Source organism: Salvelinus fontinalis, chromosome 14 (genome assembly GCF_029448725.1).
Source record: "Salvelinus fontinalis isolate EN_2023a chromosome 14, ASM2944872v1, whole genome shotgun sequence".
Taxonomy (NCBI): domain Eukaryota; kingdom Metazoa; phylum Chordata; class Actinopteri; order Salmoniformes; family Salmonidae; genus Salvelinus; species Salvelinus fontinalis.
The window spans coordinates 35628690-35643119 of record NC_074678.1 but is presented as its reverse complement, the minus strand read 5'-3'; the positions used below and the strand labels follow the sequence as shown (position 1 = coordinate 35643119).

Below are 14430 nucleotides of genomic sequence, written 5' to 3'. Positions count from 1 at the left end.
TCCCCTCATCGGGAAGGCAGGAAGCACCATACTGAACCAGTAGAGATGTTGTTGGGGCCCTCTAGCTATAGAAGTAGTCCTACATCTGGTCTAACAAACTCTAGTACAGCAAATGGATGTTTCTCAGATCCTCTAACCTGATTTACACACATTGATTTACCCAATGAATAAAGCAAATAACTGATCTGGTTTGGCGTGTGTCACATAGATGCAGTCAAAAGAAAACATTGAACCTTACAAAAACAATTGAATTGCTATGGAAACACGTGGGGGAAATATCACTTGTCTCCTCATTACCCCCCAGCAAAATTAGCCTTCATATCGGCTGTTGTTTATGTGTATTTCACACTATGTTTAGGTAGACATCGGTGTATAATGATTGCATGGATGTCAACACCAACACGTTTATGTCATCGTCACCAATCACCTGCGTTACAGTTAAAAACGACTGACCACTACCATCGATTTAGCTATGCTAACCAGCTTATATGAATGGGAGTTAGCATTTAGCAGTCACTTCTTCTAAACCTGAAAAAGGACCACTTTTACATGTTATGCAGCAAAAACAGCCAAATATATCAAAATTGGACTTAAGTAACCACATTGTGGGCCTGTTACAATTCCCTAAATCTTAATGGATTTGACGAATATCCACTTTGGTGCACATTCAACAAACCCGATTTTACAATCTGGTCAGTGGAATGTCTGCGTTCCATTGACTCCTTTACGGCATCTATAGAATTACCTCTCACTTGATAGGCTAGTAGAGATAAGATTGCTGTGGCTCCTGTTACTACCATATAAATAGAACGGGCGTCGGGAAAAGTCAATGATGGTATAATGGGTGGACTGGCGGCCATTGCAAGTGTACTCATAGAGGCAAAGCAGGAAGTGTACCCATCAAACTGTGCTATGATTTGTTGAATAAACTCAGCTGACAATACAAAAAATACATTCCATTGCATGAGCCACATTGGTTAGCATCATTTTAAATGAAAGTTCTACATTACCATGGAAATTATTTCACCACAATACCAGGCAGCCCATGAGTATCCATGAGTTTACCAGTCAAATTGCCAGGGTTAGAGGTTGCAAGACAATTAATAAAACTATCTTACTATGGCTGCCATTGCTACCATCCTCTATACAGACAGGACATTTGCTGCAGTATAGCGATTCATTAGCGTTATTGATTTAACACTGTCTGTTGATGGTGTCTGATGGCTGCAGCCTGGGGTCTGGTAAGATATAAATGTGTTGTCTAAACAGACGTGAACTGACAGAAATTAGTATTTGTCAGGTAAAATAGGTCATTGCGTTTACTTTATTGATTGCGTTTCTATCTGAACGTTTAGCTTCAATGAATACACCCCTGGTGTTGAAACTGGGACTGAAATGCTGTGTCTCTTTGTGTTCCAGGGACAATGACGCCCACGTCAGAGACTGTGTCAGGTCCTACACTGAGGACTGGGCCATCGTCAACAGAAAGTAAGGCTCCTCTCTGTTATTTAAGGAGCTTTTCCATTTATAAGACCAATTCATTCAACTTTAACACCCCCAATTTAAAACATTTTAACACATAGCTACTAGTTGTTTAGCTTAACACTCATGTTCTGCTTATTTCAACAGATACCATAAGCTTGGTACAGGATTTAACCCTAACACCCTGGACAGGCAGAAGGAGAGGCAGAAAGGTCTGCCCAAACAGGTGTTTGAGGCCGATGAGATGCCAGACGTTAGCACTTACCAGGACGACCAGGTAATCCATAGCAATGGGGCGGTTGACCAGGTAACCCGTAGCAATGGGGCGGTTGACCAGGTAACCCGTAGCAATGGGGCGGTTGACCAGGTAAACCGTAGCAATGGGGCGGTTGACCAGGTAACCCGTAGCAATGGGGCGGTTGACCAGGTAACCCGTAGCAATGGGGCGGTTGACCAGGTAACCCGTAGCAACGGGGCGGCCGTCTTACGCTTCATCTTTTGTGGTATGTTTAGTCCCTGACCTGTGTTTTTCTGTCGTCTTCCAGGATGATCTAAAGCGTAGGTCCATGTCCATAGATGACACCCCGCGGGGCAGTTGGGCCTGTAGTATCTTTGACCTGAAGAACTCTGTTCCCGACGCCGTCCTGCCCCACCTGCTTGACCGGGCCCCCAACGAGGAGATAGACCGCCACAACGAGGAGCACCGCAAGTCCCACCGCCACCGTGAGCTCTTCGCCCTGCACCCCGCCCTCGATGAGGTATAGACACACACACACACTATCCTCCAGATAGTGCCTTTAGAAGTGTCAGGCCAGCTGTTGCTTTGGCGTAGTGCATGTCGGTCTCCTCACATTAATGCGTATCGTCATCCATAGTAATGCTATGAAGCACGTGCTACTGAAGTGTGATGTTTTTTTCCCCCTTAGATACAGGGCTCCTACACAGTACATTCCAATAACTGTTATTATGTTCATGGTTTTCCTATAATTATTATTTGGATCTGCGTCCTCAGGAAGAACCCATAGAGCGCCACTGTGTGCCTGACGTCCCTAAGGAACATTTTGGCCAGAGGCTACTCGTCAAGTGCTTGTCCTTGAAGTAAGTGGAGGACACACACACACACACACAAAGCCTTTTAACTGTCTTTTTACCTGCCTTCTGCTGACCCAATCCTTTTTCCCCTTGAAGGTTTGAGATTGAAATTGAGCCCATATTCGCCTGTTTGGCCTTATATGATGTCAAGGAAAAGAGAAAGGTAAGCTGTTGTGTTTTCCTCAATGCCACTCGGCCCTGAGTTGTTGGGTCAGTCTCTGAAAACCCATTTAAAGTGCATGTGAACTAGATGACTGGGCTATAAAAGTGTCTGTATTGGACCTGTTGTCCTTGTTTGAATGCTCCATATATCTATATGAGTGACTCTCCACTCAATCCTTTCTCATTCCCAATAAACACTAGAGGGTAGAAGTAACTGTTGTTAAAAAGTCAAGTTTCTGCTCTCAAGTCGCCTCGTCTTCCATGTGAGTTCTCAGTCAATTTACAGTAAAGAACATTTTTATTTTTAAGATGTGGTATTGGGATAGTGCAACTTATTTCTCAATCAGAACCACACTTCAGGAACAGCAGACAGTGTGGTTGTTAATCATTACTTGTTTTTGTAAGAGGTGTTGACAAGCTGTATGTACCGAGCTGTCTGTTTTAAAATACTAGCACACATGCATACCCCACAAGACATGCCACCAGAGTTCTCCTCACAATCCCCAAGTCCAGAAAAGACTATGGGAGGCGCACAGTACTACATAGAGCCATGACTACTCTATTCCACATCAGGTAATTGATGCAAGCAGTAGAATCAGATTTTTAAAAAACTGGTAAAAATACACCTTATGGAACAACAGGGACTGTGAAGAGAAACACAGGTACAGTCACATGCATACAGTGTGATAATGGAGATCACTAATTTTTAAAATGTATTTTTAATTGAATCTTTATTTAACGAGGCAAGTCAGTTAAGACAAATTATTATTTTCAATGACGGCCTAGGAACAGTGGGTTAACTGCCTTGTTCAGGGGCAGGACGACAGATTTTTACCTTGTCAGCTCGGGGATTCGATCCAGCAACCTTTCGGTTACTAGTCCAACGCTCTAACCACTAGGCTACCTGCCTCTAATCACTAGGCTACCTGCCTCTAACCACTAGGCTACCTGCCTCTAACCACTAGGCTACCTGCCTCTAACCACTAGGCTACCTGCCTCTAACCACTAGGCTACCTGCCTCTAACCACTAGGCTACCTGCCTCTAACCACTAGGCTACCTGCCTCTAACCACTAGGCTACCTGCCTCTAACCACTAGGCTACCTGCCTCTAACCACTAGGCTACCTGCCAAACCGAGCTGGTAGCCTACAATACAAATATTAGTCTGCTGTCTGTCATTTACAGTATTTTAGTATAATGCTCATGTGTCTCTCTGTCAGATATCGGAAAACTTCTTCTTTGACCTGAACTCAGAGCAGACTAAAGGGATGCTGCGCCCCCACATCCAGACAGCAGCCATCTCTACTCTCGCCCGCTCCGCAATTTTCTCCATTACATACCCCTCCCAGGACGTCTTCCTCGTCATACAGGTAAGTCAAGTCAATGTCAATCATCACAGGGTCTCTCTCAACTGTCAATACACTTTACAAATATAGTGAGAGAGAATCAAAATGGAGACAACAGAGCCACACACATGACTTCCTCTCCCATGGATCAGCATCACCTCTGTCTGGCTGTGTTGGGGTAGTGACTGATAACCTCTCCCGTGAGGTGGCGGGGGGGTCTGTGACTGATAACCTCTCCTGTGTTGACTGTCCCCAGCTGGAGAAGGTGTTGCAGCAGGGAGACATAGGCGAGTGTGCAGAACCGTACATGGTCTTCAAAGAGTCTGATGCAGCCAAAGTAAGATCCTTCTCAACCTGATGGTCAAATGAACAATAGACTGACATCAGTGGTCGATGTTGATGGGTAGATCTCCAAATGGAGGAGATGTATTGATTGTTTCTCCTACCATATATAGAACAAAGAGAAGAACAGATGGAGGAGATGTATTGATTGTTTCTCCTACCATATATAGAACAAAGAGAAGAACAGATGGAGGAGATGTATTGATTGTTTCTCCTACCATATATAGAACAAAGAGAAGAACAGATGGAGGAGATGTATTGATTGTTTCTCCTACCATATATAGAACAAAGAGAAGAACAGATGGAGGCAGATGTATTGATTGTTTCTCCTACCATATATAGAACAAAGAGAAGAACAGATGGAGGAGATGTATTGATTGTTTCTCCTACCATATATAGAACAAAGAGAAGAACAGATGGAGGAGATGTATTGATTGTTTCTCCTACCATATATAGAACAAAGAGAAGAACAGATGGAGGAGATGTATTGATTGTTTTCCTACCATATATAGAACAAAGAGAAGTTGGACAAGTTGCGGAGCCAGTCGGAGCAGTTCTGCACACGTCTGGGTCGGTACCGGATGCCCTTTGCCTGGACAGCCATCCACCTGATGAACATCGTGAACAGCGCCGGCAGTCTGGAGAGAGACACTGAGCTGGAGATGGGACCTCCAGGTGAGAACTCTGGGGGGGATCAATAAAGTTGGACTGAGTGGTATTGAACACCACAGGGGCAGATCAGTGCTGGGACTCCTGTCTACTCAGTTCAACTTTTGATCACATGAAATTAAACGGATCATTGACCATATAAGAGAGTATTACCTTTGACCTTGTGACGTCATGATGATTCTATAACTCTGACCCTGGCTGTGACTTTCTGCTGACCCCCGACCCAGAAAGGAAAGGGTCGTGGTCTGAGAGGAGGAACTCGAGCATTGGCGGACGGCGCTCGTTAGAGAGAACCACCAGTGGAGATGAATCATGTAGCCTGACCAGCTTCAGACCTGCAACCCTCACCGTCACCAATTTCTTCAAACAGGTCAATACATACACTACCCGTCTACACACACCACACAGAAATGCTCATGTTAAATCATTTTCTTCCCGACTGAGCCGCACTCAGTCATGACACACAACACACTCTGCTACTCGTCTCACAAACTAAACTGACTTTTGTTTTGGTTTGTTCATTTTTGACAGGAGGGAGACAGACTGAGTGATGAGGACCTGTATAAGTTCCTGGCTGACATGAGGAGGCCGTCTTCAGTGCTGAGGAGACTGAGGCCAATCACAGGTACACCACCACCACCAGTGCTTCAACAAAGATCTTCTTATTTTATATTGTCATATAAATGAGTTTAAGGGGCGTTGTTGTTTCTCCAGACGGACTTAAATCTGAGCTAGCAGCTAGCGTAAGACTGAGTCTGGCCTGAGAAACGGGTTTTAGTTGAGGTCTGTGTGTTGATGTCGTGTTGATGCTGTCTTGTTCCTCCAGCCCAGCTGAAGATCGACATATCCCCGGCCCCAGAGAACCCCCACTACTGCTTGACCCCTGACCTCCAGCAGGTCAAGCCCTACCCAGACAGCAGGGTTCGCCCTACCAGAGAGATACTGGAGTTCCCCCCCAGGGATGTCTACGTACCCAACACTACCTACAGGTAATGAAACGATACCACTTACATTACCCAACACCACCTACAGGTAATGAAACAATGCCACTTACATTACCCAACACCACCTACAGGTAATGCAACGATACCATTTACATTACCCAACACCACCTACAGGTAATGAAACGATACCACTTACATTACCCAACACCACCTACAGGTAATGCAACGATACCATTTACATTACCCAACACCACCTACAGGTAATGAAACGATACCACTTACATTACCCAACACCACCTACAGGTAATGAAACGATACCACTTACATTATCCAACACCACCTACAGGTAATGAAACGATACCACTTACATTACCCAACACCACCTACAGGTAATGCAACGATACCATTTACATTACCCAACACCACCTACAGGTAATGAAACGATACCACTTACATTACCCAACACCACCTACAGGTAATGAAACAATGCCACTTACATTATCCAACACCACCTACAGGTAATGAAACGATACCACTTACATTATCCAACACCACCTACAGGTAATGAAACGATACCACTTACATTACCCAACACTACCTACAGGTAATGAAACGATACCACTTACATTATCCAACACCACCTACAGGTAATGAAACGATACCATTTACATTACCCAACACCACCTACAGGTAATGAAACGATACCACTTACATTATCCAACACCACCTACAGGTAATGAAACGATACCACTTACATTATCCAACACCACCTACAGGTAATGAAACGATACCATTTACATTACTCAACACCACCTACAGGTAATGAAACGATACCACTTACATTACCCAACACTACCTACAGGTAATGAAACGATACCACTTACATTACCCAACACTACCTACAGGTAATGAAACGATACCACTTACATTATCCAACACCACCTACAGGTAATGAAACGATACCACTTACATTATCCAACACCACCTACAGGTAATGAAACGATACCACTTACATTATCCAACACCACCTACAGGTAATGAAACGATACCACTTACATTACCCAACACTACCTACAGGTAATGAAACGATACGACTTACATTATCCAACACCACCTACAGGTAATGAAACGATACCACTTACATTATCCAACACCACCTACAGGTAATGAAACGATGCCACTTACATTACCCAACACCACCTACAGGTAATGCAACGATACCACTTACATTACCCAACACCGCCTACAGGTAATGAAACGATATTACCTACAGCTGTGTAAACACAACTCTACCAATAACACAACCCACTGAACACCACTGCAAGAGAACATGCATAGATATTAGTCTATAGAGCTCCAGTCCAACACCACCTACAGGGCATTGACATTGTTTCCTGACAGGTTGATGTCGTTCTTAGTCCTTCAAGGTAATGTGACACAAAGTCCTGTTTTTGAAAGGGTGTATTTCCACCTGCCTGTTCTGATCAAACACAGCGATGCCTGGAGGACAACTCAGAGGAACTAAAGTGTCTTTCTCCCTTCTACTCTCGCTTTCCTCTGAGCCATGGGGATAACACTACTGTAAGAACAGCAACACAATATACAGGCCTCCCTGACACTGCCTGATAGACTACTGCACACAATCTTGTGTTGTGTGTCCTAATCCCTGCTGCTATTTTAGTCAAGGTTAGAGGGAGAGAGAAGGCTCTTATCAGAGGAGAGGGAGACAGACAGAGAGACTTTGTGACATGGAGAGACAGATGGTTAGAGAGAGGGGCATAGAGAGAGATAAAGAAACAGAGAAAAGGAGAGAGGGGGCCCTTATCAGAGGCTGTTGACATGGTCTCTTTACCTGACATGGGAGAGAGAGGGGGCTTATCAGGGACTGTTGACATGGTCTCTTTACCTGACATGGGGCCAGAGTTTCCGTTAGCTGGCTTTTAGCCAATTTAAAATAAAATGAAAAGCCAATAAATACAACTGTTGTCCCCCAAAATGACTGACCTTGCTAGCTGAGATCCTGACGGCTTTAGTGACTCTGCTGCAGTAGTGACTGGTTTAGTAACTCTGCAGGCTACTTTGTTAATGATGGAGTATAAACGCTGTGAGCTCTGGAGTTTTTCATATGTACATTTACATTCGTGTTGATTGGATAAGCCGTAGATCTGGGTACAGTAGCCAATGCACAGTGTACTGTATGTTGGCTCCTCAGTGGCATAAGACCGTTAATGCAAATGATTGTTTCAGGAGCGTTGTCAACGATCGTTGTGGGCCGATCAGACTCGGCTGTTGAGTTTATAGTAGGGCTGGGAATTGCCATGGACTTCATGAACGGATATTATCAATATACTTAGGTGCTGATACGATATGTATTGCGGTTCTCACAATTCTATCTGTATAGCAATTGATACTGTGATTTTATTGCGATTCAGGATATGTCAGCTGCAGAGGGACAAGAGATCCATGAGAAAACAAGTGGAAATAAAAGTGCTGGGAAAAAATTGTCTCCTTCTTTAAAAAGGTGGAGAACAAGCTATCAAGGAAAAATACTTGGTACAGCCAACTACCACAAAAGTAATATTGCGATATTGTCAAAAATAATATCCCGGTATATAACTGTATCGATTACATTTTCCCCCATCACTAGTTTAAAAGCCAAAGAGGGGTGTGATGACTTGTGGTTGGTCACGTAGACGGAAGTGAGTTCCATTACATCAACAGCCCAGTTTGTTTGTTGTTTTTCTTGGCAAAGAATACAAAGGACAGACTTGGACTATGTGTGTTTTCAGTGTGTTTTATTTTGTCTTTATAAATGTTATATTATAAAGTGTTAGTAGTAAGAAACACAAAATATGTAACAGCCATTTTAATTCAGCAGAAAGACAACACCGAGTAGACAGGAGACGAGGAGTCAATATGACCCAATGATATGATCAATGTAAATTACTAACCTTGCAGGACATTTAATGGAGCATTAGGAAAATGGTTTTAAATACAGTTCAAAAGACAGTGAAAATACTAAGCTCATATGCTACTTTGGAAGACCTATGCATCATGTTGATCTTGGTCTACTAACTTGTGGATGTTTAGTACATTCAGCAACCGCCACATAACAGGCAGCAATACAGCAGGGTAATACATGCTTGGTAGTAGGGCTGTTAGGATTATGTCGTTGTCACATGCACTTAACTTATTATACCAAAGCAGAGAGGTGTGTCAGTTATGTATTGCTTTGGCATCTTTAAAAAAATAAAAAAATAATCCGTGCTTCAGTTGAAAGTAACTTCTCAGTGCTGTTATTATGGCCTAGACCAGACAGTGTAGAACCATCTGACATTCCGTCCTGACCAAATCAACGCTTGTCGGTTAGGAACCCAAACGACCCCTCCCAGGTGTTACCCAACTCTATTGGCATTTCTTGAACCAATTTGTGAGACCCCTTATTGGCTGACTGTGGTTGTTGCATCACTGACAAATCGTCTTCTTTTCTCTGACATGGATACGAATTGGCTGCTGACTTTTTATTTTTTCCTGCTGCAAACAACCCAGCTGCACTTTCTGTTACCATGACAACATCATGTAACTGGGAGGGTGGGGTGGTCAATGGAAAGTTCCGGGCGAGGGGGGCATATGTGTTGTTACCATGCCAATGTGTTGTAATGGAAGGAATAGAAGGGTTAGTGGAAACTTGAGGCCAGGGGGACGGCTTCAGACGTGTCGTATGGAGATCTTGGTGGTCTTGAGGGAGTAGGAGATGCCCAGAGGTTTCCAGTGGATCCCTTTCCTCCTCATGGAACGACCCTTTGACCTCAGCCACATGTACCTGCCGTTCAGGTTGGTGTCGCCACAGGCGTTGAACCACCAGCCACCTGCAAGGGGAAAGAGTAGATTAAATTCTATAACAAGTGTAGAACCCATAGTCAATCTCTGTGCTGTCTGCTTGGAAATGTCTTTAACAGGTGTATGGTACCAGACTGTACCTGCATCGAGTGTGTAGTCAGTACCTGTAGTTGCATCGAGTGTGTCGTCAGTACCTGTAGTTGCACCGAGTGTGTCGTCAGTACCTGTAGTTGCACCGAGTGTGTCGTCAGTACCTGTAGTTGCACCGAGTGTGTCGTCAGTACCTGTAGTTGCACCGAGTGTGTCGTCAGTACCTGTAGTTGCACCGAGTGTGTCGTCAGTACCTGTAGTTGCACCGAGTGTGTCGTCAGTACCTGTAGTTGCACCGAGTGTGTCGTCAGTACCTGTAGTTGCACCGAGTGTGTCGTCAGTACCTGTAGTTGCACCGAGTGTGTCGTCAGTACCTGTAGTTGCACCGAGTGTGTCGTCAGTACCTGTAGTTGCACCGAGTGTGTCGTCAGTACCTGTAGTTGCACCGAGTGTGTCGTCAGTACCTGTAGTTGCACCGAGTGTGTCGTCAGTACCTGTAGTTGCACCGAGTGTGTCGTCAGTACCTGTAGTTGCACCGAGTGTGTCGTCAGTACCTGTAGTTGCACCGAGTGTGTCGTCAGTACCTGTAGTTGCACCGAGTGTGTCGTCAGTAGACCTACCTGTGTAGGTTTTGGCGCAGTTTGAGTCCTGGTGGTTGTTGTTGTCTCGGTCCTTGGTCGAGAACCTGGTGTGGTTGCCCATGGCGTTAGGCAGATCTCCAGACAGGTGGGTGAGGTAGAGGGTGTAGTGGGCCTGGGGTCCCTCCAGGGTGAACTGGTACTCTACTGACCTCCTGTCTTCGTTCCAGTCCTCCAACTCAATGCGCAGGATAGAGTCACCCTGGCCAGCCAGGCTGTGGATCTTTATCAGGCCCAGCCAGAACTCTCCTACAATAACACAGATAACACACACACAATGTTAGACACTCCAAACTCTCCTCTACAACTCACAGGAAACACACACAGTTGTGGAATGTTCACATGGCTGTAATGGACAGTCAACAAGCACTGAGGCTATTCTTTTGGAAGCATACAGATAACAGACAAACATTCTGTCATCAACTGGCAATCGATCTGGAGCTGTAATGGACAATAAAATTCTGACTTTCTGATGCTGTACTTTGTTTTCATTGGCTTCAGCTGTTTCTGTATGCCATGACTCCACAGGAAGTTGGTGGCACCTTAATTGGGAAGGACGGGCTCTTGGTAATGACTGGAGCGGCATAAGTGGAATGATATTAAATACATCAAACATGGTCTCCATTTGTTTGATGCCATTCCATTTGCTCCGTTCCAACTGTTGTAATGAGCCGTTCTCCCCTCAGCAGCCTCCACAGCCTGACTCGTGGTAAATAGTGTGAAAACAAGTTCCGACACTCAATACTCTTTTCCCCTAGCCTCTGGCTGTAGTCATGGGTGTGATGACATAATTGGCTAGGAGCAGCGACAGAAACGGACACTGAATAATTCATAGCCTAAAGGACCCGTGGCCTTGTTGGAATGCAGTAGGACTCTAGATCTATGGGCTGGGGTCCAAGCCAGGCTGGTGGAAGTGAAGTGCTGCAGGTGCTTTGTCTAGTCAAACAATGGAGGAAGTCAGTCTGTCAACGGGGACCTGATAAGCTACAGTGACTGTTTCCTTCAGGATGTACTTAAGGGCGGTGGAGTGACTAGTTCTATTGGCTGTTTTCTGCTTTATAAAAGCTGCTTTGTAGACCGGAAACTATAAAAGATAATTAAGGAGATGGGATAATCCGGTATAGTCGTCTCTCACACTCTCACACTCTCACTCTCACTCTCACACACACACACACACACACACACACACACACACACACACACACACACACACACACACACACACACACACACACACACACACACACACACACATACAACAGGAATTTTAACTCTGAACTGAGTTGAATTGAGCCATAAAGATATTTTATGTTTTTTATCTTTATCTATTGACTGTCTCTCTAAATAACTGACAAAATGTACTGATATAAAGAAATAGATCAATCTCACTTTCCAGATCCCCAAATCCTTTCTCGTACTTCTCCCATGTCTGGTCAAAATCCACGGACCCCTCCTCCCTGCGTTGGATGACTGTTGACCCTCCTGGGAGATGTGGTCAATACATGGAGAGGATCACAACAACAACAATGTCCAGTTCCTTACTGATTAGGGAAAGATGATTGCACTTATTTCCTTCTGATAGCCGGTTTGACCCTTCTTCCTATAGAGGAGATTGTTCAGTCCTGTTTTTATCTTGACTATGTCCATTGACGTATTCAGACGATGTAATGTAGGGAAATAGCTTGACACATGGAATCTCAGACTTGTTTGGCTGTTCAGTCACAATTACTTTATGAAGAAAGTGTAGGCTAATGACTTTCTTTAAAGTGTTGTCTTACCTGAGGTCAGTTCACAGTAGACATTGAAAGGCTCTGACTGATTTGGCTTGATGGGGTACACCCCACTGTTCCTCTCTCCTCTGTTATAAAGATCACTGCAGTCCACGGGTAGGTCTGTGTCCTCACCACTGGAGTTGCCTGTCAGGTACTCAAACATGTCTGGGGTCTCTGAGTCGGAAGCCATTGCTTTGTCAGTCGCGTCTTGGAAATGATCGATGCTGATCTGGAATAGCAGGCAAACATAACGTTATGGCGTTGTCTTGTTAAATATTTGTGTCCTTTCTATACACTGATTGGACAGGGATGAAATCTAACTGTAGTTTTCAATAAATGGCCATTACCTTTGGTCTACTGTATAGAAGTGGAGACCCTCTAAGCAGCAGAGATATGTACCTTTTCCTCCAGAGTATTGATCTTAGTTTTCTGTTGGTTGAGCTGATCATGCTGGTCCTTCACAGCTTTCAGCAGGTCAGTGATGGTCCTCTCCTGAGCCTCAATCACATCCTGAAACAGACCAGTTGACACTGTCTCGTTAATGATCACATTTAAAGGACATTTTCCAATAACTTGAAGTTAAAAGCATTACTACTCATTTAAAATGGTATGTTTTCTTGAGGCTAATAACTGAAACTTCTCAATGAATTCAGCAATTGGAATATTTAGTAGGATGTAATTTTAAATATGCAGAAATATGTTGAATACATGCGGCAGAAACACATCTTATTCAAAAAAAAACATTTCACATTGAATCAAAAATAAATTCTTCCTCTTCGTACTGATTAGTGTGAGTTACGGACAGCAGCGTACCTTGAGTGACTTGATCTCACTGAGCTGCTCTCCCGGCATCATGCTCTCAGACAGTCCCTTCAGCTTCTCCTCCAACCCCCCTACTTGACTCTGCAGCAAGCTCCTCTCCTGCAGAATACTGTTGATCTTGGCGTTGATCTCCAGTGACAGGTTCCGGATCTCCTCGTTGTTAGCCTTCAGGAACGTGGTGGTCTTCTTCAGCTCCTCCTCTTCTTCCTTGATCTCTGACGTGACCACGGAGAGCTGGTAAAAGGAGCGATCGAAGTTGGTCAGCTTTTGGAAGATGTCGTTAATCTGGGCCTTCGTCTTGTGAACAAAATCCCTGAGGCTCTGACCCAGCTGGAGCAAACCGTTGGCCAGGAGACGGACATCGTCCAGCATAGCAAAGCGGGACTTGGCCTCAGCTGGAGTCTGGGGCTGGAGTTGAGAGGGCATGGTGGGATAGACCCTGGAAGAGTCCCGAGGAGCTGCCTGGGCTACAGACAGACCAACCAGGAACAGGAGGCAGAAGAGCTTCATGGTTAAATCTCTCTGTGTGCAAGAAGACGACAAGAAATAGTCTCGCTCTAATGCTTTCACTCTCTTCTTCCTCTGTTCTGTCCTACTCTGTCTGGACTTCTCACTCAGTCTCTCCCTCTACCTCTCGCACTCACTCCCCCTCTCTCTCTCTCTGCTAGAATGATTTGAGAGTAGCAGACAGGTCTGTGTTATATACCCCATCCAGCAAGGGGAGGGGAGATTAGTTGATCATTAAGCCCTGCTATGCTTGAGATACTGTGCCCCCTGAAATCCCCTTGGGAGCCCCTTCAGCCCCCCGCCCTCCAAAAACAAACAAATCATGTAGTGAGCGAACAGCAAATACACCCCTTCAGCACAACAGCAGCCCCCCTCTCCTCTTTACACCCACCCTACTCCCATCTGCACTACTCTGCTTTAGCTGACCAGCAGAAAGCCAACAATGGAAGGCCATCAGAGATTTGATGGATCATTCGTCCCAATCAATCTCAGATCTCACCTCATAGCAGCCACACCTCACCGTGATTGATAATACAGCATCCAGTTGATGTCTCTGGATTTGATTTAACATCCTGCTGAATCAGCCCGGCGTTACTCTCCCTGGGGCCTCTTGCCGGGTCTAGATGAGGTGTACTGAATGTACTGGCGGATTGATGTCATCATTGCTATGGGTTTTGCTGTAATTTGTATTAGGGTGGGGGGGGTGATGTGCTAAGTTTGAACAT

General features: G+C 44.9%; 2 protein-coding genes across 18 annotated transcripts in view; one reads left to right on the top strand and one right to left on the bottom strand.

The window, feature by feature from the left end:
- The window catches only part of dock7 (dedicator of cytokinesis 7), a 62458-nt gene that overhangs the window by 4583 nt on the left and 43445 nt on the right, over nucleotides 1-14430 (top strand). For all 17 annotated transcript variants that reach the window (XM_055861538.1, XM_055861554.1, XM_055861555.1 and 14 more), the window contains exons 4-14: nucleotides 1420-1488; nucleotides 1630-1759; nucleotides 2028-2240; nucleotides 2495-2580; nucleotides 2671-2737; nucleotides 3956-4105; nucleotides 4338-4418; nucleotides 4936-5098; nucleotides 5320-5462; nucleotides 5624-5717; nucleotides 5919-6081. In XM_055861538.1, the coding sequence (XP_055717513.1) occupies nucleotides 1420-1488; nucleotides 1630-1759; nucleotides 2028-2240; nucleotides 2495-2580; nucleotides 2671-2737; nucleotides 3956-4105; nucleotides 4338-4418; nucleotides 4936-5098; nucleotides 5320-5462; nucleotides 5624-5717; nucleotides 5919-6081 (1359 nt within the window). The remainder of the gene's footprint in view (nucleotides 1-1419; nucleotides 1489-1629; nucleotides 1760-2027; nucleotides 2241-2494; nucleotides 2581-2670; nucleotides 2738-3955; nucleotides 4106-4337; nucleotides 4419-4935; nucleotides 5099-5319; nucleotides 5463-5623; nucleotides 5718-5918; nucleotides 6082-14430) is intronic.
- On the bottom strand, nucleotides 8815-13880 carry angptl3 (angiopoietin-like 3). The gene is made up of 6 exons (XM_055861566.1): nucleotides 13190-13880; nucleotides 12776-12886; nucleotides 12383-12605; nucleotides 11994-12086; nucleotides 10587-10853; nucleotides 8815-9905 (listed from the first exon to the last, which is right to left on the bottom strand). The coding sequence occupies exons 1-6, from the start codon at nucleotides 13706-13708 to the stop codon at nucleotides 9745-9747; spliced, it is 1374 nt and encodes a 457-aa protein (XP_055717541.1). The 5' UTR covers nucleotides 13709-13880; the 3' UTR covers nucleotides 8815-9744.